At 39.2% G+C, this 25,727-nt stretch overlaps 2 protein-coding genes across 2 annotated transcripts in view; one reads left to right on the top strand and one right to left on the bottom strand.

Annotated features, from left to right (window-relative positions):
• Nucleotides 1–25,727, top strand: part of N4BP2 (NEDD4 binding protein 2) — a 92,300-nt gene that overhangs the window by 57,744 nt on the left and 8,829 nt on the right. The window contains 9 exon segments of the mRNA XM_075544408.1: nucleotides 1,000–1,155; nucleotides 2,601–4,996; nucleotides 5,859–5,944; nucleotides 6,674–6,719; nucleotides 8,912–9,084; nucleotides 13,950–14,068; nucleotides 19,155–19,293; nucleotides 22,836–23,024; nucleotides 23,510–23,678. Coding sequence (XP_075400523.1) covers nucleotides 1,000–1,155; nucleotides 2,601–4,996; nucleotides 5,859–5,944; nucleotides 6,674–6,719; nucleotides 8,912–9,084; nucleotides 13,950–14,068; nucleotides 19,155–19,293; nucleotides 22,836–23,024; nucleotides 23,510–23,678 — 3,473 coding nt within the window.
• LOC142443705 (large ribosomal subunit protein uL24-like) lies at nucleotides 15,555–16,031 on the bottom strand. The gene has a single exon (XM_075545001.1). It carries the CDS (start codon nucleotides 15,993–15,995, stop codon nucleotides 15,558–15,560), a length of 438 nt encoding a protein of 145 aa, XP_075401116.1. The 5' UTR covers nucleotides 15,996–16,031; the 3' UTR covers nucleotides 15,555–15,557.

The following is a 25,727-nucleotide window of genomic DNA, read 5'->3' as shown; positions in this document are numbered from 1 at the left end:
CCAAATATGAGCTCATCAACAAAACCACACAAAGAAATAAGCTGCCATGAGTGAAAGTCCAAATGACAAATGTCATATTTGATACCCAGAGACGTCCTGTTAGGGAGCTCTTCCCACTCCTACCTCTCCTTTGTGATTTAGAATGTATTAAGAAATATCCTTGCTTTAATTCACGTGGATCTAGTTTTATTGAAGCAGGAGGGATTTTCAGAGTATCTAATCTATACTTATGACAGTGCAAGCCTCTGTAGTAGAATGTTTTTAATTTATGAGTTAATAATAAATTATCTCTGGTGGTGGTAGTGGGTTACACATGGATCTACTAGCTACAAGGTGAGTAGATTGAGCTCACCCGCCACTCTGGAAGAGTTTTCTCCACATAGAGATGGCAACTTTAGAAGCCCTAGGGAGAATCTACTATGTCCTTAGGTTGTGAGTCAGAAGTGACTCCATGATACTGTTTGTTGGTGGTGAGTTAATAATTACAGCCTTGAAATAACAGTTATATTCTTCTGAGACTGTCCAGAGCTTGAGAATAACTTCTTTTAAAATTACTGAGGGCTTTGAGAATTATGAGGATAACGAATGTACAAATGTGCTTGACACAATTGATGTATGTATGGATTGTGATAAGAGTTGTATTAGCCCCCAATAAAATGATTAAAAAAATTACTGAGGGCATGCTCATTTTTTTCCTAAGTTAGATAACTTGGAATAATGGAAAAATGGAATAATTTAAAAATTAGTGATCTCAGATATGGGGGGGAATGGAGGAATTAAAAAATGGAATAATTTTTAAAATTGTGATCTAAGATATCCTCAATAAAATGATCATTAGAGTCAAGTAGTGTATATTGTATCATACAAAGTCAGCTTAGGTATTTTTATATATTAACAAAATATGTTTAGTTTGACATTCTGTGATATTTTTCCCCCCCAAGCTGTATTACCATTATTCTTTTTGTCCTTCTCTCCCCTGGAATGTTCTGGAATTTTCAGGCGTAATATTCACGGGGTAAGCACAGAAAAAATAGCAAGGATGTTGGACCACTATCAGCACTTTGTTTCAGTGCCAATAATCATGGGCTCTTTGATACCCAGGAAACCTGAGCGCATTGAAGTGTGTGTGTATTCTTGTGAGAACAAAAGTACTAGGTAAGTTAAAACATCTTATGTAGAAAAATTTCAATTTGAAATACCCTTTTTTTTTAAAACCACTTAATTTTGCAAAAGCATGATTTTGAAGCTTGAAAAATCATAGCCAGTTAGCTTTATATGTTTGTTTATTTTTATCTTTGCCAATTAACTTTAAAAACAAGTTAGACCTTAATTTTTTAAGGATTTAGATATATATAGTCTTAGAGTGAGATGTCCTTATGGTTTTATGAAAACATGATTATACTATGAATATTCCTGCCTCCTTTACGTAATCTAATCTGCTATTCTGTTAATGTTCAGGACATATGAATAATTGGATAAATAAATGAGTTGAGAAGAGCCTTAAGTATCTAAAACCATTTGAGGTGCCCATATTGTATGATGGAAAGGGAGAATTGGGAGTGGGGTGGGGTAGGAAATGTTTAGTTCTTCTTTTATGGAGAAACAGTGTTGCCAAATACTCAAGATCATGGACTCTCTATCTCTGGGGTGCAGGCAGCTTCAAAAAGTCCATGAAAAAAATTTTATTACCTTTAGTTTCATTTTTTTCCCAGGATCTTTTTGAAATCCCCTAGTGTTTCCTGGGTTCAAATTCTAAGGCTCTGTGAGCTTTGCCATGTTACAGAATCTCTGTCTACCTCAGAGTCTCCATTTGTAAAATGGCAATAGCCACACTCATCTCATAGAGTTTATATATGAATAGAAGTAAAGGGCTTGGGATCATATTAAAAGTTATGTGTTAATACAAATAAGGACTTTGAATTGTGTTTGTCAGGTACAGTTTTACTTGTGGCAGTTTCAGGGGGAGAGTTGGGACCTGGAGAACTTCTAGAATAAAGCCAGCAAGGAAGATAGGTAGACCATCTGCAGCAGGAAAACCACAGAAGTTGAAATTGTAATGATTAGGCCAAGGTGCTCCGAGTCTGTAACTAGTTTTGAAGATGGGTTTTTTAATTTAACAAATGACATATAAAATGAGGCCTTTCCCTTTTTATTCTCATTTCTCTTTATTGTGCAATTGGTAGACTATGGGATTTTATAGATGAAGTTTAATATTTTTCCTCAGAATGGAGGCAGCGGCTAGCTTTACATAAGCTTAACTTAAAACAGTCCTCTACTGGGAACAGAATTTAGGGACTAACACTTAATAAGTACCTGAAACCGAAACATCCTGCTTACTATTCAATTTGACAAAAGTTTGATTTCTAAGTGTCAAGCATTGTGCTAGGTACTGTGGTTAAAACAAAGGAATGCATTCATAGTACATTAGGGGCAGACTGAGAATAACTTATATAATTTTAATATAGTTTATTTCTAGTCTCAGAAATAAGTCAATAAATGTTAAGTGCTCCTTTCAGTTGAATTCTTCTTTAAGTCATTGTGTTGATGGCAACTTTAAGAGATATCATTCATTTATGATATTCTTTAAAAACATCTTACAGCCCAAAAGCCAATGAAGATTCTACCCTGGCGAGAGAAGGAAATGTTTTATCATCATCCTTGAAGGACCTAGACTTAACCTCAGAGAAGAAACTTGAATTGACCAGGGGCACGACATTACATGGGAGCATTTCATGTCTCACGGATGCAAATTTAGACCAAGGAAGAAAAGAAATAACTGGTGTGACTCCCAACGTTCAGAGTGCTTTCACGCAGCAAGATCTCAGCATGCCTTCTTCTGACCCTGAAAGCCACATCTGCCCAGTAGTCAGAAGTGAAAAGGAAGAGCCAGGAGAAGGGACTTCTGCAAAGCAATGTAGTAAAACAGATGGAGGTGGTTTGGTAGCGGGAGTATCACTGAGTCAAGAAGACTGCTATTTTGTCAAGACTACCCTACTTCAAACGGAATATTCTTTGCCAACAGTAAATCAAAAAGCCTTTGGGAAACAGCAAAGCAAATCCAACTTGGAAGCGTTCCCAAGACATGAGCTATCAGATTTTGTTGGTGACTGGCCAGTTAATAAGACTATTAGTCAGAGGACAAAAAGGAACCGAAAAGCGGAAAAAGCTTCATCTGCACAAAGTGACACAAAGTATACTCCCATTCAGCCACCCAGGCTGTGGGGTGCTAGTATTTATCTGGGCAGAGATTGCATCCAGGATGGCAGATCTGCACATGATAGTGTAGAGGATGGCAAGAAGCTCTGGCATGATGGTGCCCCAGAATCCTTCAACAGCATCGAACAGGATATTTTTGCAAGCACGTGGGAAAATACCTCAAGCTCATTCAACTCCAAGGATAGCTGGCCTCCATTGGATTCTTTAGCTCAGAGAAAGCCCAGAAGAAGAATGTCAAAGGCTCGCGGCCATGAACGTACTCTAGAATTTGGAACTAGTGACCACAGGAGTGAAATGTCTTCCTGTACACCACATAGCGGCACAAGCCCTAAAGGACGAGAAACCTTGAGGAGCTCCCTCCTAGATAGTTCTGAAATGCTAGCCAGTGAAGGGACCCCGGAGAGTAAAATTTGTCTAAGAGAAGCGAAGCATGACGAACAGGGCTCTCTAAGTCTGTCTTTCCTTGGTAGTGCACCCACTGACCCTGGAGTAGCGGAAGCACACCTTGTAGCTGCGTTTCCCGAGGAGACCTCTAAAGGAGTCCCTGGAATAGAAACAGGCACAGGCGTCTGTACCCAGACCGAACCACAGGATTTTGTTCTCTTATGGAAAATCAAAAAGAATCAGATAAGTGTTTCCAATTCCGTCGGAGTATTAACAGGAAGACCCGATGGATTTAAACCGGAAGCCTTCAATATTAACTCCAAACTGGGTGGTCAAGAAATGATTCCATACAGGGTAATGCACGAAAAAAGCACGCATGTGGAAGAAAGTGAGCTGATTGCTGCTGACGATGCTGAAAAACTTGATACCCTATGCGAAATATTTGAGTCCGTGGCATCAGAAGCCCTAGAAGACCTGTATGAGAAGTGTAACAAAGATATTCTTTGGGCCACAACTCTCCTGTTAGATTCAGAAGATAAATTACGTGAATACACTGCCAGTGAGAATCACCAAACATCAAATGACTCACCCACTGGGCCATCTGGGGGAGTCGATTCAGAGGCAACTGTTATCCCAAGAGATACAACAGAGGGTTCTGATTCAACGGGGCCAGCACTTGGTCCTGGAGCTGCCATCAGCGATATTCCGCCTCAGCCTGCCTTCGAAGGTGAAGCGGGAACCTCAGAGCAGGTGGAGAGGCAGCAGGGAGACACAGAGCTGGTGGAGAGGGAAAGGGGAGACACGGGGCAGGCGGAGAAGGAAGAAGGAACCACAGGGCAGGCAGAGATGAGTGCTTTATTACCGTGTGTGGCTGGAGGTCCAGAGAGTGCTAGGGAGCCACTTCCGACTAGTCAGGGAGGGCCTTCTGGGACACAGAGCAGAAAGCCGTCATTTTCAGACACTCTAAGAACCACTACCACTAAGGATATGAGTGACACGGAGAAGCGTCTAGTAGAGGTTGGAGACGGGATGCATTCTTTGAATGTGTCTGATTCTTTAGACTCTGTGCCGAGCACTTCAAATCTTGAATCAAAGGAAGAAAATAATTTGACTGACCCTTGCGAGGTAAAGGGAAATGAAAATCTTCCAAAGGATCACGTGGAATTTTTGACAAAAACAGAAGCATGTGTGGACACAGATGTGCGGGAAATGGAGAATATTCTAATGTCAGGGGATAGTCTGTCGGCTGGAGTTAGTGAAGGCCGGAAAATGGAGATGTTGCACCGAACTCCAGTGACGGCCAAGCACGTGACCATAGAATGTCTGGAATTGGTATTGCCCCTTGAGCTGGCATTTCAGCTCCATGAGTTATTTGGCCCAGTTGGCATTGAGTCAGGTAAGAAAAAAACAACAAACCTGTATACATGTCTTAGTGTGCATAGAATTTAGCTGGTTCTATTTCGCTTGTAAAATTACTCCATATGTTACTGTGTCCTGACTACACGTAGGACAATATATTCTTGATGGAACATGCTGTAGAGCATTTTTTTAAAAAAAAATGTTGTTTTGAAGAAGTAGTATTATTCATATGGAGTTTGTGTGTAACCCATGTATACATTGGAATCTTTTTCTGGCATTTACCTCATACTCGTTTATATAGATTAGAGGTGGGAAATCTTTTTTCTGCCAAGGGCCATCTGGATAGTATAACATCATTCACAGGCTATACTGGTCAGACACTTCATTCATTAACTCACCCCTCATATGATGGCCAGAACTGCTTCTCTTTGGTGATGCTGGTGATGTTAGATGGTCTTGATGATTTTCACAGCTTGTACGTAGTCCGTGGGCCTGACGCTCCCCACACCTGATTAGATGAACCTTGTTTGGCACTTTGGTGCTGCTTCAGATAGACTTAACGATTAATTCCAGAGGGGACACATATTGAAAAGGGGTCGACTGGTGGAGTTGAGAAAGGACATATATGTAGGCCAGTGGGGAGGAATTAATTTTATGTATCTACTTTTATTCATCATGTGGCACTGATCACATCATTATAAACTTTGTGTAACCACTCCACCTGAGGCATGTGAAAGTAGCGGCACAGTTACAGAAGCATGCCCAGAAAAATAAGGAACATGTGTTACTAACTAGTAACTCAAACTAGTGTTACGAAGTATAAGGTAGTGGGTTACATGTTCTGCAAATATCTTACCTAGTAATGATCATATTTTCTGTTTTTCCTTTCCCTTCTCAAGAGTGTCTAACAACCGAAGATTGTATTGTTCCTATAGATCTGAATTTGGCTAAAGCAATTTATGAGAAATGGAAAGACTCTGTGATGGTTGGTATACTTCTTTTTTTTATTGAGTTCCTTTTTTGTTCACTTGGCTGATTTTGCTTTTTAATAAACTCTGTTATGTGACAAATTCTGTTCGTATGTTTATTTTGGGAGAGAGTAAACTTTTACAGTTAGCAGATGATAGTGTTTTCTTCTCCTTCCCTTGCACCAGTGTTTTACATTACTTCCAGACTGGCCAAGTTAGATGATCAGTGATAGAGCTTAGTGTGGCAGTGACTTACAGCAAAATAAAACAAAAAACAATGGGTGAGTTTTACTCCCCAAGTTAAAGAGCCCTCTGATGAGTCTTCAAAAGTTTTAAAAATTGAGCAGAAAAGCTCAATAAATGATGTAGTTGCAATTACGCTTTTTTTGTTTTTGCTTATCTACTTTTTTGTTGTTTCACTCAGCTTTACTAAGAATGATTTACAGTTATTTCAGGGGAAATAGACGAGGCCTGGTGGGCCTATGGGTTACTCATTGCACTGCTAACTGGAAGAAAGCAGTTCAAAATCACAAGCAGCTCCCTGGGAGAAAGATGAGGCTTCCTATTCTTGTAAAGAGTTACACTCTCAGAAACCCGCAGGGACAGGTCTACTCTCTTCTAATAGGGTGGCTATGAGTTGGAATTGACTCGAGATTGAGTTTGGTTTTGGAAGAGGAAATAATTGCTAAAGAAAAACCACATAAGCCCCCCTCTCTGATCAATCCTGGCCTTCCACTTCTGTTTAGGAGAAGCAGCGACAGGAAGAAATAGCGAGTGGCAGACCTGTGCCAGGTAAAGGACCTGCTGGTAACCTCTAATGTGCTTGTGTTCATGGTGAAACTTGGTGTGTGTGTATATCGAGTTTTATTCATTATTTACTTACTTCTATAAAACATGTTACTCAAGAATTTTTGATTTGCAAATAAAGTTCTTAAAATATTTAGCATTTAATGTTGATATGAAATAAAAAATAAAAAAACTTGGAGGAATTAAAGCCATTATAACATACTTTCCTGAGCTCTGTGGGGCCCCTGAGATGGGCTTTGATACAGATGGTCAAGCTGGGTCCTTCTGAGGTTGTGCTCTTCATGAGAGAAAAGAGTTTTGTTTTGAGAGCAGTGAGCTGTCTCTGTATTTGATAGTCTGGTTAAAATGTTTACTTTGTTCTTCAGGAATTTTATCAATGTTCACATTATTGGAACATAAACACCAGCCTGCTATGGCGGTGCCTCCTGCCAGCTGGAAATACTCAGTTCCAGTATACTCTGCGGTGCCATTGCCATCCTAAGTGATTAGTGCAGGATGGCAGGCCTCCCTGACGTGCACAGATTTCACCTTTGCCCATTTCAGACTGGGACCGAGGAAAAAAGCTCCAGCTAGGAGCTTCTTAGGTTCTGCTTCCGTTCTGATTTATGCTTATGTCATAGCTGCAGCAGCTAAGGCAGTTTGAGAGATCGAGGGGCTCAGAGCATGGCAGGCATAGCTTCCTGGAAAGCAAAGGACTCTGTCAGAATATGTTGATCTCTCGTTGTTGTTAGGTGCCATTGAGTTGGTTCAGACTCATAGCGACCCTATGTACAACAGAAGGAAACACAGCCCACCCAGTCTGGCACCTTTTCTCCTAGTCTGAACGCATTGTAGCCACTGTGCAAATAAATCCCTCTTGTCTTGGGTATTCCTCTTTTTAGATGCCTCTCCACTTGACCAACCATGATATTCTTCTCTAGGGACTGGTCTCTCCTGGTAACATGTCCAAAGTATCTGAGTTGAAATCTTGCCATCTTCCTTCTAAGGAGCATTCTGGCTGTAATTTTTCTAGCACATTTGTTTGTTCCTTTGGCAGTCCATGGTACTTTGAACATTCTTCACAAGAATCATAATTAAAATTCATTGATTATTCTTTAGTCTGCTTTATTCACATGCATATGAGGTGATTGAAAATATCATGGTTTGGGTTAGGTGCACCTTGGGTTAGGAGATATATATCCTAACCAAATAAACAAAAACTAAACACACTGTGGTTGAGTTGATTATAACTCATAGCAACCCTATGGGACAAAGTAGAACTGCTCCTTAGGGTTTCCGAGGTTGTAAGTCTACAGAAGCTGACTGCCTCATCTTCCTCCCAATGGAGTGGTGGTGGCCTTGAACTGCTAGTCTTTTAGTCAGCAACCCATTGCTTAATTCATGATGCCACCATGGCTTCTTTGGTATCCCTCAGAGAGGTTGAAATGTTACAGAACTAAATTCTTAAATGTTCAGCTCTTCCCTTATGTTGAATATCAGATGCTTTATATTGATTTTATTTCTGCTGTGGATCACAGGCTTGCCAATATATCAATCCTCTCCATCTTTGATCAGGCTGGGCAGAGGTCTTTCTCTTTGACTACCCTATGTAAACTCTGTATGCATGCATACTATATAGCATATTCCTGGGTGTTGCAATGCTTAAGTACTTGGCTAGTAAATCAAAGGTGGACCCACCTTAATTTTAAAATTTTAAGCAGACTTGCTGTTCTCAGAGTCACAACCTTGAAACTCCAAAGGAATACAGTTCTACTCTGCACATACGGGGTTGCCATGGGTTGGGACCAACTTGATGGTAACCAACAACAGCAACATTTTATTCTACATTTGTATCTATATATGAAAGTCTTCTACATGTTATATATGTAAAAGTCCTATATAAAATTTTCATTATTTTTTAATGTGTTCAACTATTTAAAAGAGTACAATATAAAATTGTCCTGGAATCATTGCTCATTTGAAGTGTTTCCACCTTCATGTATATTATTCCTTACTTTTAATTACATGACAAAGTTGTATCTGGAAATATCAGAGTGGTATTATATTTATAAGCTGAAATGTTTAAAATACCATGCGTCCTTGGTGTCTTGGGCTTGTAATAGTGATGGCATAATTTTAGCAAATACTGCTGTTTAATTATTATTTAAACAGTGATATTATTTATACTGTTTTTATAGATCCTTCTCTGGTTGAACAAAAATCATCTCAGAGAACAGGGAGAAAAATGCAGAGGACTTTAGCAGCATCTGAAATGGTACCTGTACTGGACCCTTGGAATACGCGGTATAAAATAGTGTCACTCAGAGAAATAATGTCAGAAGAAATGGCCATCCAGGAAAAGGAGAGCTTGGTATGCTATTGTCTTTGCCATTAGTGGATTGCATTTATTTTTACTTTGTGATTTCCATTTGATTCAATTTTTCTAATCTGGAATTTATATTTAGCCAATTGAACTTGATGTTAAAATTGGAAAATGTTTTAAGTAATTTCCAAGTTTAAGTGTTTGCCTTTTGGAAATTCATTGATGCTTCTGTAACAATAAGCTATTTATGTGAAATATGTGTTGGTTTAGATTTAATTTTGTAGGCCACTAAATTTCAATTTTCTAGCTTTTTTAAAAGTTGTTTTATTAGGACAGAATCCACATATCATACAGTTCAATAGTTCAAGCATGTGAGAGGAGTTGTACAATTTCTTTTTTTACATTTTATTAGGGACTCATACAACTCTTATCACAATCCATACATATACATATATCAGTTGTATAAAGCACATCCACACATTCCCTGCCCCAATCATTCTCAAAGCATTTGCTCTCCACTTAAGCCCCTTGCATAAGGTCCTCTTTTTTTTTTTTCCCTCCCTCCCCTCTCCCCCTCCCTCATGTGCCCTTGGTAATTTATACCTCGTTATTTTGTCATATCTTGCCCTATCCGGAGTCTCCCTTCCCCCCCTTCTCTGCTGTCCCTCTCCCAGGGAAGAGGTCACATGTGGATCCTTGTAATCAGTTCCCCCTTTCTAACCCACTCACCCTCCACTCTCCCAGCATCGCCCCTCACACCTTTGGTCCTGAAGGTATCATCCACCCTGGATTCCCTGTGTCTCCAGCCCTCATATGTACCAGTGTACAGCCTCTGCCCTATCCAGCCCTGCAAGGTAGAATTCGGATCATGGTAGTTTGGGGGAGGAAGCATCCAGGATCTGGGGGAAAGCTGTGTTCTTCATCGGTACTACCTCGCACCCTGACTGACCCATCTCCTCTCCTAAACCCCTCTATGAGGGGATCTCCATTGGCCGACACTTGGGCCTTGGGTCTCCACTCTGCACTTCCCCCTTCATTTAATATGATATATATATATATACACACACACATATATACATATACACATATATACACATACATACACACACACACATATATCTTTTTTTTTTTTGCATGATGCCTTATACCTGGTACCTTGGCACCTCGTAATCACACTGGCCGGTGTGCTTCTTCCATGTGGGCTTTTTTGCTTCTGAGCTAGATGGCCGCTTGTTCACCTTCAAGCCTTTAAGACCCCAGACACTATCTCTTTTGATAGCCGGGCACCATCAGCTTTCTTCACCACATTTGCTTATGCACCCATTTGTCTTCAGCGATCCTATCATGGAGGTGTGCAGTCAATGATAATGATTTTTTGTTCTTTGATGCCTGGTAACTGATCCCTTCGGGACCACTCGATCACACAGGCTGGTGTGTTCTTCCATGTGGACTTTGTTGCTTCTGAGCTAGATGGCCGCTTGTTTATCTTCAAGCCTTTAAGACCCCAGTCACTATCTCTTTTGATAGCCTGGCACCATCAGCTTTCTTCCCCACATTTACTTGTTCACCCCCGAGTTGTACAATTTCTACCACACCAGTTTTAGAACATTTTCTTCTTTCTTGCACTCCTTGTTATTAGCTCCCCATTTCCCCCAACTTTTCCCCACCACACCCCTAAGAAACCACCAATCCAGTTACTGTCCCTATTGATAAACTCATCTTGGAGTTCACATACCAAAAAAAGCATGCAAAAACAAACCAAAAACCCACAAAGAATAAAAAGAGCTAACAACAATACCAAAATAAAATAGAGAAAACGTCTAGTTGAAAAGAAAGCAGAACATATTAAAAACCAGAGCTACTTTAAATTGGGTAAAAAAGGAGATCAAATGATGAGGTGTTAAAATTTAACCTAACCATATCCGCTGTGATCCACTTTCAAATGCACTCTGTCTGATAGCAAGGTCATTCACACCCCTCGTCTATGTTCAGAGGGGACTCGCCTAAAGGCTTAATCTACCTGTCTTTCCCCTCCACTTTTAACAAACTGATAGAAGTTTTAAATGGGTCAAATAGGGAGGGCATCTCTGATCATAGTCAAGGGAGGTGAATAGTACTGTTACTGGACAGAGAGTATTGCAGAGAGGATTATAGAAGATATATAAGGGGGTACCCCCCAAAATGGAATTTTTTTCAAAGGTATATATTTAAATTTTTTTACAAAACAACCTTGTCACCTTCAAAGTACTCTCCATTACACTTAGTACGTTTGTCAAATCTGTGATTCCATTCTTGGAAACATTTTTCAAACTCATCTGTTTGGATAGCTGACAGCACAGTTTTTTCTTCACCTAATCAGTGTCCTCAAATTGCTGTCCTTTCATGTTCCACTGATGGAAACAAAGAAGTCACATGCAGTGAGGTCAGGTGAATAAGGTGTGTGGGGCAAGAGAGGCATGCTGTTTTTTGCCAAAAAACAGACACACTGAGATGGCTTCATGAGCAGGTGCATTGTTGTGGTGACAAAACCAGTCCCCCGTCTGCCACAAATCAGGCCTTTTTTGTCATACACTGTTACACAATCTTTTCAGAAATTCTAAATAGAAAGTTTGCTTAAGTTGACATTTTTATCTGATCAGGAAGTTGATAGAAGTCCAGAACGAGATTTGTCATCAATTGACATTTCACCTTTTTTGAAATGAGGAAACTACTCATACACTTGAGTTTTTTCCCATAGACTGCCCTTGTAAGCTGTGTTCAACATCATAACAGTTTCTGTGGCATTTTTTTTCTGAGCAGGAAACAAAATTTCACAGCCACACACTGTTTTCTTAAATTGACCATTACAAAAAAATGAGGTTTGAGTGAAACTGCTTTCACGAAAAAATTCACAGTGACCAGAGAGAACCTTCTCAGGTGACGACACTGGGTGCACTAACTCAGAGCGAGTTGCTTGATGCTTGCCTAGTGGGAGAAATGTGCCCTACTATGAAAACTCCACTCTGCCCTGCGCAATTCTGGCTTTTTTGGGGTACCCCTTTTAGTCAGGTTAAAATGTAACAATTTTCCTAACTTTTTTCATTTAACTATGTAATGTTTTATTCCTAGAAAAATATGAGTGGGATGAAAATAATAACAATGGACAGTCTATCAGGGTTATGGTGTGTGTGGGGGGGGGGTGGGAAAAGCTGATCCCAAGGGCTCAATAGAAAGTAAATGTCTAGAAAAGAATGAGGGCAACATATGTACAAACATGCCTGATTCAGTTGATGTATGGATTTTGTTAAGAGTTGTATGAACCCCCAATACAATGATTTTTAAAGAAAAACATGAATGAAATCTTTCATATAGAGATAATTTCACAGATAAATTAATAACACAATGTCTGTCTTGCTGTTGTTCATCTTTGAAGCAACTTTATTTTTCCTTTGTGCATACCTTCCCGTTATATTTATTCACTTTATTGGTCGGACTATTGCTTGAATGAGAATTGAGGTGTGAGGGTGAATTAATTTCTAGGCATGAAGGGTAACTAAAGACCTTAAGTCTTGATGATCTTTTATAGAAAAGTTCTAGAAACATATGGATTGGAATTAAAAGCACTAAATACTCTGCCTTATCTTCTAACTTCAATTAAACTAGTCTAGATAGAAGCTCACTTTACTCAGAACTCTGTATTTATATATTTTTGTTACTTATTTTAATAAAACTGTGCATTTGCAAAGGAGCCTTTGTGATGTAGAGGGTTTGGGCTGGCAGTTACACACCCATCAGACTGTAACCCGTCACGATTCCTCTTTCGTTACTGTGGGTATTATAAATGGCCTAGGTATGGTTAGGCCTAAAGCAGACACACACAAAATGGAATAATTGTCCTAACATTATCCTGGATTTTAGGAATCCTCAGTTATCTTCAATAACATTTGAAATATTGCTGGAAGTTAATTTGTTTTTCAGATGTTTGGATCTTTGTAACATCCAGTACTTTAAAGACATAGCTCTAAATAGGACTCGTGAAAGATAATTTTCGTAGTTATTCTGAGGAATAAAAATATAGGAAATTTTAAAATGCAGGTAGTTCCTGTTCTCACAACTGTGTACCAGAATAATACATGTCATAAGAAAGCAAAGCGGGCCTTAAGATAGTAAATACCGGGCAGTCCCAGGCAGTCCTTACAGTCCAGTGACCAACAGTTGTGTATACCCTTAGGATAGCAGTCATCTGCTTCTTTTCCCCTTAGAGAGGTTCAGCCTTAGGCCTAAGGGCTACAGATGAGTGAAGTAGAAAGCACAGTTCACTGAGTGGGGCAGGCGAGTACACTTTTGAGGATGTTATTCTTGGCATCCTTTTTAATACCCTTTGTAAGGGCCTTTGGGAGACATTAGTCTTTGTGTTAGAAAAAACTAGCCATACTCTTTGTCAGCAGTGGGTTTGTTTTTATTTTATGAGCACCGACCATCTCTATTTTCTCTCCTTTGCCTTGACCATGAAGAATCCCAGAGGTAATTTTGTGGTCTTCTTTAACAATTGTACAGGATTTTGTGACGTGCATTATTTACTAATTTTACTTGCTAGCATTTTCCTATATTTTTACCTTTATTTTCTACAGCCTCATTTATTTTTACCTTGTTTTAGATAGCATGGTTAAATTAGTGTTTACATGTGAGTATGTACATCATTATCCACATATGCTTGCACATAGGATGTATATGTATGCATGTGATACATATAATAGTTTTGTATACTTTGCAAGAAATGGTATAGAAATAGTGATAGAACATTTTTAAAATTAATTTTAGGCTTTAATCAGTGAATTGTATTTCTATTTTGCAACACAGTAACTGTGTTTTTGGATCAGTGTAATTAGCAGAACAAGCCCCATCTTAAAGAAGATTTTTGTATTTTTCTTTAGAGAAGGCAGTCCCTTATGTTTGTAAAAGATTTTGCCACCAAACTGAAGGAGAAGGAATTGTTCAACTTATTTCCAACCATTAACCATAGCTTTCTGATGGACATTTTCCAGAACCACAAGTGAGTACTAGGATTATCTGTTGTCAGTATATGTTGTACTTTAACCTTTTATGTTTTAAAATAATGAAAGTTACATACCTGGAAAACTTGTTGACTCACATGGCCTTCCTGGATAGAGTGGAACTCCCCCATAGGGTTTCAGAGGCTGTCAGACTTCCACATCTTTCTTTCACAGAGTGGTTGTGGCTTGACGTGTGGACTTCTTGGTTACTAGTGGAGTGCTACACTACCGTGCCACCAGGCCTGTAAAAGTATTACAAGTAGATAATAAACCATTCAAATGCAGTGGATGTAATGTAGAAAGTGACCAATTTCTAACAATTGATTTGTATTTCTCCATAAGATTTTTCTGCTACATTCTGATATGTGTATATACTTCTGTGTCTATAGATTTGTAAATATATAGATATTCCACTGAAAAGAGGTTGTGTGTTATTTACTGCTTTGTAGCTTTGCTGATGTTTGTTTTTTCTGTCTCTATATAATTAACTGTTGTCAATCGCATTTCTAGAGTTTTCCATAGTAGGAAACTGCCATAATTTATTTAAATATGCCCTTTTTAATGAACTTTTTAACTGTAAAAAAATTGGAAACCAGCTGCAATGAGCTTTTCTAAACATATATCTTAGTGTTCACAGGTGAATACTATTGTAAGATGGTCCCTAGAAGTGAACTTTTTTGTAGTTCATGCCAAATGTACTTTAAGAAACAATGGCAATTTTAATTCACTCAGCAGCTCTACTGAAAAAAGATTTGGTGATCCACTCCCATAAAGATTATAGCCTATGGGACGTTTCTACTCTGAGTGAAAAATTAGTTGACAACATCTAACAACAGCAATATCAGTTATGTAGTAATCCCTGGTCATACCAATAGCTCAGTGCCTAATTGCTAACTGAATGGTTGGCTATTTGAATCCGCCTATCAGTCTTTCGATATCCTAGGCATTAGTGAGCTGAAATGGACTGGTATTGGCTATTTGGAATCGGAATATCATGGTTTTCTGTGCCGGGAATGAAAGAGCCAAGTGGAATGGTGTTGCATTCACTGTTAAAAATGACATTTCAAGATCTATCTTTAATACACTTCTGTCTGTGATAGGACAATATCTGTATGCATACAAAGAAGTTTTATTTAATACAAATATTATACAAATGTATGCATCAACTGGTAAGGAGCCCTGGTGGTGTAGTGAGTTATGCAGTGACCTGCTAACTGAGGCTCGCAGTTCTAAACCATGAGGTACTCGTCAAGGAAAGAAGAAGCTTTCTACCCCCATTAAGAGTTCCAGTCTCAGAAATCCACAGGGGCAGTTCTTCCCTGCCCTCTATGGTCACCATGAGTCAGAATTGACTCTTTGGCAGTGAGGCTGGTTTTTGGTTTATGCAACAATCACTAAAGCTAGTGAGAAAGAAATTGAAGAATTCTACCAACTTCTTTTTTTTTTTTCAAATGTGCCGCTTTTAATGGAAGTTGTGTACAAGATATTTCACTCTTGCATCTTCTCAAGTGATTCTTCCTTGTATTTGCCCTTTTCCTTTCCGACTTGGCGAGATTTGGCTTTCCGTTCCAGGATCTTTTTGCGGTCTTTGTCCAGTTTTAACCTTGTAATCACCACCTTGCTGGGGTGAATGCCCACATGGACAGTGGTGCCGTTAGCTTTATCTCGCTGCACCTGCTCAATGTAGATGACGTACTTCTTCCGGTAAACCTGGACCACATTGCCAATCTGCTGACCTTTGTAGTGTTCTCGTGCAACCTGAACTTCATCATCCTTGCGGATAGGCATGGACCGGACATTGTATTTCTGTCTCAGTTCCTTGGAAAGCGGGGAAGACATAATCTTCCTGCGAACGTGGGAAGGGGCATTGAAATGCCTTTTCCGGTTTTTGCTCCGGTCCGAAGTCACAAAGGGATTGAACTTCATTTTGGCGGCTACTCCTTCAGCGATGGCCCCAAAAGGGAAAAGCGAATTCTACCAACTTCTATCTGAAATTAAGATGCAATCAAGATAACATTGATAATTATTGATGATTGGAATGCAAAAGTTGGAAACCAAGAGGGAGGTCTGTAGTTGTAAATATGACCTTAGTGGTAGAAACAAAGCTTATGATCTCATGACAGAATTGTGCAAGACCAATGATTTCTTCATTGCACGTACCTCTTTTTCAACAACATAGACAGCAGTTATATACTGGGACCTTGCCAGATGAAATATTCAAGAATTCAATAGACTATAACTGGTAAAAGATGATGGAGGAGCTCAGCCAATATCAGCAGCCAACACAAGGCCACAGGGTGACTGTGCAATAGTCCATCCGTTGCCATATGCAAGTTCCAATTGAAGCTGAAGAAATATTTAAAAGCCCCAAAGAGCCAAGTTACAAACATGAGTATCTTTCTCCTGAATTTGGAGAACTTCTCAAGAACAAGTTTGACACATTTAAAACTACAGAAGACAGAAGACCTGATGAGCTGTGGGATGACTTAAAAGATACCAAACATGAAGAGAGGAAACGGTTACTAAAAAGACAACAGAGGGAGAAAAGACCAAAGTGGATATCAGAATAGACTCTGAAGCTTCCTCTAAATAAATGGAAGGCATTATAAAATCAGAGCTAAACAGAACCTTTCAAAGGACAGCTGGAGAAGACAGCGTTACAGCAATGATATGTCCATAGACCTCAAGCCGGAGAGCTGAAAAGGAAGCACAAGCTTAGCATACATATTGCAAGCTGAAAGAATTGAAGGGAAAGAGCCAAGCCTCCAATCCCACAGACTGTTAGGCCAGTAGACTGTGGTGTCCTCTGAGACTAAGGTCCTGATCCGTCAGGCTCAGTGATTTATTCGCTCAGGAAGGTTAGTTATGTCTAAGATGTATGTATAACTTTGTTTCCTGTACGTTGTGCCACATTCATTGATATGTTTGCAGCAAAGATAAAGACACATGCACAGATATCCTCTGTGAAACCTTTATATATCCTAGGTGTGCTCTCAGACTCTCTTTGACTTCTATTCCACCTGCATGTCTAAGCATCTACTCATAGATCACCTCTATACTGGTAGTTTCTTGTTACATTGAACTTTTGTAAACATTCAACTATCTTGCCTTACCTTTATACTTTTTTTTTGTCAGCTTCCCTCTTATGGTAGATTGTCTTCCCTTTCACCTATGTTTACACTGGCTACTCATTAGCCTGTGACCTGCCTTTCCTTCCTGTCCCACCCCGTAACCCTCCAAGCATGTTTCCTGCAGTGTGAAAACCTTTTCTTGACTTTTGACGATAGTTGTCTCATGCAATATTTGCCCTTTTGTGATTGACTACTTTCATTCAGCATGCTGTCCTCCAGGTTCCTCCATGTTATGAGTTTTTTTCAAAGATTCACTGTTATCCATTAATATTGTGTAATTTTCCAATTTGTCCATGTTTCAAAGTTTATTTACTCATCCTTATGCTGATGGTCATTTAGATATTTTCCATATTTTTACTATTGTGAATAGTGCTGTGGCGAACATGGGTTGCATGTATCCGTGTTTTTTCCAACAGCATAATTGATAGCTATTCCTGTGGACCTCATTAGATGGATTACACAGGAAATACACCACATCTGTGGAAAGAGACAGTGGACAAACCCATTGTTATCAGTTAAGATAAAGCCTGGGGCCAACTGCACAATGAACCCTCAATTGCATATGTGCAACTTCAAGTTGAAGCTGAAGAAAATAATAAGTCTGAGTGATCCAAATATGACCTTGAATACATCCCACCTGAGTTTAGAGACCATCTCAAGAATGGATTCGATGCACTGCATACTAATGTCCAAAGATCAGTAGAGAGATGGAAAGACAGCAAGTGGATCATACATTAATAAAAGAAACCAAACCCCAATCCACTGCTATTTCATTGATTCTGACTCACAGCAACTTTATAGGACAGTGAAGAACTGCTTTGTAGGATTTCTTTGGTGGTATAGTGGGCTGCAATCTACATGGTTGGCAGTTTGAAACCACCAGCACTCCCTCTTGGGAGAAAGACTGGGATTTCTACTCCCATAACCATTATAGTCTCAGAAACCCACAGGGAGGTCACTATGAGTCAGCATTGACTTGATGAGATTTGACTCAGAACATTTATATACTTGTATACATTTGCTGCAATGTAGTAGAGCATACAGGAGGCACAGCTATGAAAACTTATTAGACATAAACAAACTGCTCGAGGGAATGAGTTGATGAGGGGGTTGAGTACCATAGTCTTAGGAGTCATCCAGGTCTACTGGCATAAAATAGTTTAAAAAGACAATGTTCTACATCCTACTTAAATGAGTAGTGACTGAGGTCCTAACAGTTTCTGAGCAGCCATCTAAGGTCCAACCAACCGCTCAGAGGAAAGAAAAATGATGAAAATTTAAGAAACAAGGATCACATTTGGAGGTCCTGGATAGAGGTGGAGAAAACTGGAACAAAACTCAAAATCATAAACTAGTCAGGCTTACTGGTTAGATAGAGAGGTGGACAACCCCTCCCCCAAGAAGATGACCCTTAGGCACAGTTCAGGTCTGCAATTGAACTTATCCCTGTAGTAGAATAACCAACCATTTAAGATCAAAAGGGTAGTGTTATCAACAACAAAATTCAGGAGGCTAAAAGAGAAGAAGGAATTGGACATAGGAAACAGGGAAAAAGTGAGATAAGTGACAGGACATTGAAGGCACGGCAGTGGATGTGTGGAAACAACGTGTATGAATTGTTACACATAGGACTGTTGATCTGCTCTGCCAATCTTTAGCTAATTCATAATAAAAATTGAAAGGAAAAGACCAGAAAAATTATTAGTGTGTTACCTTTTTTGATATTCACTTTTTAAATACTAGTTTTCTAAGCCAAATCAGATTTTTTTCTGTTAATTTTTGAGGCTCTGAGTTCCATAATGAACATTGAATTTCAATATTGACAACTTAAGAGTGAGCTAGTTTTTCACATTCTTAGAAAATTCTTGTTGGATTGCGTATGTTCCTATTTTATTTTCTTTATATTTGTTATTTCCATTTATTAACATTCTCTTTGTACTTCAACTCTCCACAGCTATTGTTTAGAACCGACAGTGAAATTTTTAAATTCTATTCTTGAAGGAGAACCTGTAAAAAGAGTGATGGCAGGAGACTTTGTTCACCCAAGTGAAAACAGCACCTCTCGTACCACACAGAAACACAAAGATAAAAAGGTATAGACTTATGTAATATCCTAAACTGATGGTAAAAAAATTGTCTATAAAAATACAGTAGGTTCAAAGAGATAGTTTAATGATTATTTCTTACTATATTGACGAGTGGAAATTTAACCATCAATAGAATATTTGCTTTAGAATGCACAAATTGTAAAACAATATCATTGATATCACATGCAAGTAAAATTTTACTGATGGTCATCAAAAAACAGTTACAACAATACGTTGACAGGGAGCTGCCAGAGGTTTAGGCCAGATTGAGAATAGTATGTGGAAAAAGAAATATCATTATTGATGTCAGATGGGTCTGTGAAAGCAGAGAATACTAGAAAGATATTGTGTTTTACTCAGTATGCCAAGATAATCGAGTGTGGATTATAACAAACTGTGGATAACCTCGAGGGGAATGGGAATTCCAAAATACTTCATTGTGCTCATGAGGAATTTGAACATGGATCAGGAGGCAGTTGTGTGAACAGAACAAGGGAATACTGCATGGCTTAAAATCAGAAAAGGTGTGCATTAGGGTTGTATCCTCTCACCATACTTGTCCAATCTGTATGTGGAGCAAATAATCAGAGAAGCTGGATTATATGAAGAAGAATGCAGGATCAAGATTGGAGGAAGGTATATTAACGGCCTGCAATACAGATGACACAACCTTGCTTGCTGAAAGTGAGGAAAATCTTGTTGCTCAAGGTCAGGGGTTACAGCGTTTAATTACAATTCAATATAAAGAAGACTAAAATCCTCACAACTGGAATAATAGGTAAACAACATTATGATAAATGGAGAGAAGACTGTGAAGTGTCAAGGATTTTGTCTTGCTGGGATCCCAATCAGTGCTCATGGAAGCACCAGTCAAGCAATCAAAAGATGTATTGCATTAGGTAACTGCTGCACAGGGCCTCTTTAAAGTGTTGAAAAGCAAGATCTCCCTTTGAAGGCCAAGGTATTTCTGACCCAAAGCCACAGTATTTTCTGCTTCCTATGCATGGGGAAGGATGGACATTGAATAAGGAAGGCTGATGAAAATTGATGCATTTTAATTATTTTGGTGAAGAATATTGAAAGTACTATAGATGGTCAAAAGCACAAACAGATCTGTCTTGGAAGAAGTACAACCAGAATGCTCTGTGGAGGCAAGGATGGCGAGACTTTGTCTCACATACTTTACATACATTATCAGGAGACACTAGTCAGTTCCTGGAGAAAGACATGCTTGGTAAAGTGGAGGAGCAGCAAAAAAGAGGAAAGCCCTCAATCAGATGGATTGGCACAGTGGCTGCATCAGTGAACTCACACATAAGAACAATTGTGAGGCTGGAACAAGACCATGTGTTCTGCACAGGGTTTGTATGGGTCAGTGCTGTCTCAATGGCATCTAACAACATGCTTGTAATATTTGTTAATCTCATAAAAGGGTACTTTTGATTAAATACTACATTTTAATTCCCTTGGATTTGTTATTTCAGTAAATAAACATATAACATACATTCTAAAAGTGCCAAACAACCAGACGGTGACACACTGTCATTCATTTCAGCTTTGTGTTATACCCCAAATTCCCACAATATATTATCAGTGAATTATACAATTCCTGAAAATGTTTGAAGAGCTAAAACTGTTGTCAAAACAATTGCTGTAGGGTTCAGAAGTGGAAAAGCTTTTTTCCAAAATGAACATAATCTGTCAAGAGAAGAGAAGTTGCCTGTTTCTGATATGCCAAACACAATGACTATTGTTTATTATACTCTGAAGGACTAGGATCCTACTCCTACAGTGAAAAGATGGTTGAGAATAAATCACACAGCCGCTGATGCTCAGATAAAAGTGAAGAATATTACAAGTAAGGACTCCAGTCAAGAAACAATATAGAGGGGGCTGAGGGAAGGGGGAGCTGACAGCAATGATGACTGTATAATCCCACACAAGGGGAATGAATAATAGAATTGTATGTGAGTGGATATATTGGACAGTGTAAGACACAGATAATAATAATAATTTATAATATATACAACAATAAGGGATCCTGGGTGATAGGGTGGGGGAGGGTGGGGATAGAGGGGAGCTACTATAAAGTTCAAGAAGAATGAAAGTATTTTTAAACAGATAGTGGCAGCAATTTTATAATCATGCATGATCTAGTTGAATTATGCATTCTTCCAACATCTGTAAGAGCTCCCAATAAAATGATTAAAACAAAAACGATATGGAACTATCTTAAATAACAGGTTTATTGTTTTATGTTGAAAGTCACTAATCATCAGGGAAATGGAAATCAAAACCTCAAGAAGAATCCCTACGACTATGGCCCTTGGGCACCCTTTAGGTCTAGAAGCGACCTCCCCACACCCCACCTGCCCCTGTGTTATGAGAAGCACTAATTAAGAGCAACAGGGCAGGACGTGAACAGCCTTGCTCTCTTGCAGAGTCCATCGGAGAGTGGATTGTTGCTGATAGTGTTAGTTTAAAATTTAACACCTTATCATTTGATAGGCCTTTTGGCCCATTTCTTAAATTTGTTCTAGTTTTTAATATTTTCTGTTTTCTTTTCAATTGAGGTTTTTCTTCGTTTCTGTTGCTAGTTTGTGTGTGTGTGTGTGTGTGTGTGTGTGTGTGTGTGTGTGTGTGTGGTGTATTTTTCTGTATTTGAAATCCTGGATAGGAAATCTATAGAGACAGTAATTGGATTAATGGTTTCTTGGGAGTATAGCAAGGGAGGTTGGGGGTACTGGGGAGCTAGTAGCAATGAGTACAAGAAAGAAGAAAATGTTCCAAAACTGACTGTGGTGACTATTGTGCAACTCCTCTTGAGGTGACTGGACTATTGAATTGTGTGATATGTGGATTTTGTGCCAATAAAACTTTAAAAAAAGGCAGCCTTTATTCAAGGACCACGGTCAGAGGGTTAGGAAGGAAAGGGGAATGAAAGTAGGAACCCAGGGAGGATGTGGGGCACACGATGGTGCACGAGAGGACTGCAGTGGATTTGTTGAAAGAGAATGTGTGAGGATTGTTGGATGTAAAACTGATGCATCTCACTCTAATACTCTTTCATCTGCAATTGACTTATCACATTATTGAGGAATTGCTAATGAGAATCAGGGCCTGGACAAACCAAGACACAATTTTAACTGTTAGTGGATTAAAATATTAACCTTTAACACAGACCCAAGGCTATCAGTGGCAAGCAGGAGGGAAGGAGAAAGGAGAACCCATTGCAGGAGAGACTCAGAGTTTTTTTGTGCTAAGGGTGATGGAGATGTTTGGAAATGGTGGTAGTTGCACAACATGATGAACACAGTGTCCCTAAATTGTGCATGTGGAAAGTGCTGAAATGGCAAATGCTTTGCTACTTTGCATATTTGCCACAATTATTTCTAAAAGGTTCACGGCACACTCTAAATGCTTGATGAACTAGGTAGACTCTAGAGAGAATCTGTTGGTTTTTGGAGAAATTGTTGGTTTTCTCATGAAAAACAAACCTGAGAGTGTCTACTTTCTTTGTACTTTACTTATTGTGCGATACCTTTTAGACAAAGAGACCAAAAGAGACTGAGGGCACACAAAGCGAACAGTCTCCCCAGGACCTTGAATACCCAGTATATGAGGACTACAGGGCAGAAGCTCTTTTGCACCAACAAAAGAGGATGGACTACTACACGAAGGCAAACGAGGCTTATCAATTGGGGCAAAAAAATGTTGCCACTTTTTATGCCCAGCAGGTAAAGAGTGAAACTGCTTCTTAAACTTTCTTTTTCACTTATGATGTCTTAAATAACCTTGAAGCAGATGTCTTAAATAACCTTGAAGTGACTAAGTTATCCTTGAGAGGGAAGATCTATGTGACATGAATTCAGTATTTTCACCTGTGAGAAAGAGGAGCTCTAATGGCAGAGTGAGTACACTGGGAGTTGCCAACCACGGGAATCAGCAGTTCAACCCCAGCAACTGCTACGTGGAGAAAGATGAGACTATCAAGATTTAAAATCTTGGGAACCCAAAGGAACAGTTCCGCTCTGTCTTTAAGGGTCACTGCGAGCCCAGATCAACTCCATGACAGTGAATCTTTGAGTGTATTGCCCCATTGCATCACTAAGTAATTTAGTTGTATTGTGTGGGATTTTGTCTCTTTTATTTGGGGGCACTGCTGGTTTCCTCTTTTTTCACTAAGTACAGGTATCCACTGGTGATATGTTTATGATTCAAGGGGAGCATCCATGATCGGAAGATGAAAGAAGCCAATCACCTTGCTGCTGTGACAATCTTTGCATCTGTCAATGCCTCTCTGCTGCCACAGAACGTGCTAGACCTTCACGGGCTGCATGTGGATGAAGCAGTAGCACACTTGATGGCAGTTTTACACCAGAAAACTGAAGGTAAGACGGCGCAGACAACCCTTTCAACAGACAATAGACCTTTGTGTAGTCCAGTACAACTTAGACATTCTGGAGTGTCTGAATGTGCAGGCCGGGATATCTGTGCCACATGTGTAAATGCTCAGAATGGTCGCATTCTTAAAGAGAAACTTTGGGAAAGAATTCTTGTTTGTAGGACCATCGCCATCTTCTTCTCTTTTTTAACCCCTCCTCATTTTACTTATTTGTGGTCCTCTGTTGTATTTATTAAAAGGAGTGTCCTGAGGTAATCTGATAACCTTCTGTGGCCCATAAATGAAACATCTTAGGAATATTTTACATCTTTGTTTAATAGACATTTAGTAATAGATATTATTAGTGTACAATGTATAGTAATGGATAATTATGAACTATAAGGGAGTATGAAAAGGTTCGTGGAAAAACAAGGTATAATTTCTATTTCTCAACATAAGCTCCATCCAGTTAAAGACTTTTGTAATTGATAATTCCAGCCATTTAGTTCATCCCTGCAGATCTGAGGGTCCTGGGAACTTAAGCAGGGAGCCAATGCAGCCCTTTTCATATTATAAATAGAAGAAAGATGGAGATTTATCTTTAAAGATTTCTTTTTTGGATTGACTGATTAAACTGTCTAATATGTGAATTATATGCCGATAAAACTGCTGCGGGGGGGGGGGGGGACGGGGGACCTTATGGAGCAGCTCTACATACCATGAGTCAACTCCAGGGCAGTAGAGATCTAAAAAGGCAAAAAGAAAGATTTTTTTGAAGATGAGGAAACAAAAAGAAGTCAGCAGAAGTCCGATTAGGACTATAAGGTTGTACCTAATGAACTCCCATGGAAACATTCACAGAATGCCCTTGCTTGGTAAGAGGAATGTGCAGGAGGATTGTCATGGTGGAGAGGGACTCTGGGATGCTTTCCTGGGTATTTTGTTGCGCACTTTGACTGACTTTCTCAGAACACTCTCCAAGTAAGCAGACTCAAAGTTGGCTTTCCAGAAGGTCAACAAGCACAATGCTTTGAACTTCACCCCTCCTTAACCTCCAGTGTTGCTATAACCTTTACTCTTCGACAATCTGCTTTTCCTTTCACTTCTCAGTAGTCATTGCTTTGACTGCTTTGCCTGTAAGATCATCCTGGTAAAGCCATGTTTCATCTTGTGTCATAATTCTCTAGAGAAGGTCTTTAGGATCTTTGTCCCACTTGTTTAAAATGTACATTGAAGCCCAGCTCTTTTTATTTTTTCTTTCCAGTACATTTTATTTATTAATTATTTCCCCCAACAGTTTTATTGACATGTAATTCATATAATATACAATTTAATAGTTCAATCACATCAAGAAGAATTGTACAATCAGGGGCAGAAGGGAGAGAAAGGAGGAACCTATCAGAATGATCAGTGTAAGTGCGTTCCCCCCCACCCAACCCCTGCCCAGAGGGATAAACAACAGAAATGTGGGTGAAGGGATACAGCAGATGGTGTAAGATATGAAAATAATGATAATTTCTCATTTATCAAGGGTTCACAAGGGTGGGGGTGAGGGAGAGGGAGGGAAAAAGAGCTGATACCAAGGGCTCAAGTAGAAAGAAAATGTTTTGAAAATGATGATAGTAACAAATATGCTTGATAACAGTTGAGGTATGGATAGTTATAAAAGCTGTAAGAGCCCCTAATAAAATGATTGATTAAAAAAAGAAATGTGCAATCATTACCACAATCAGTTTTAGAACATTTTCTTCACTCTTATACTTAATAGAGGGTAAGGAAGGGTGAAGTGGGTTATGCGTTGGGCTACCAACTACAAGGTCAGCAGTTTGAAACTACCAGCTGCTCCTCAGGAGAAAGATGAGATTTTCTACTCCCGTAAAGACTTGCAGTTCCGGAAACCCTCGGGCAGTTCTAGTCTGTCTTATGGGTCACTTTGAGTCAGAATTGACATGATGGCAGTGGGTTTTGAGATAGCAACCACGTTGAGAAGGTTAGAGTGATATAATAAAATTAATGTGCCCATTAATCGGAATAAAAATTCATAGTAAAAAAAACA

This window comes from Tenrec ecaudatus, chromosome 3, assembly GCF_050624435.1.
Source record: "Tenrec ecaudatus isolate mTenEca1 chromosome 3, mTenEca1.hap1, whole genome shotgun sequence".
Lineage (NCBI taxonomy): Eukaryota > Metazoa > Chordata > Mammalia > Afrosoricida > Tenrecidae > Tenrec > Tenrec ecaudatus.
Note: the sequence above shows the minus strand (reverse complement) of the source record. Positions and strands in the feature narration are given on the sequence as shown.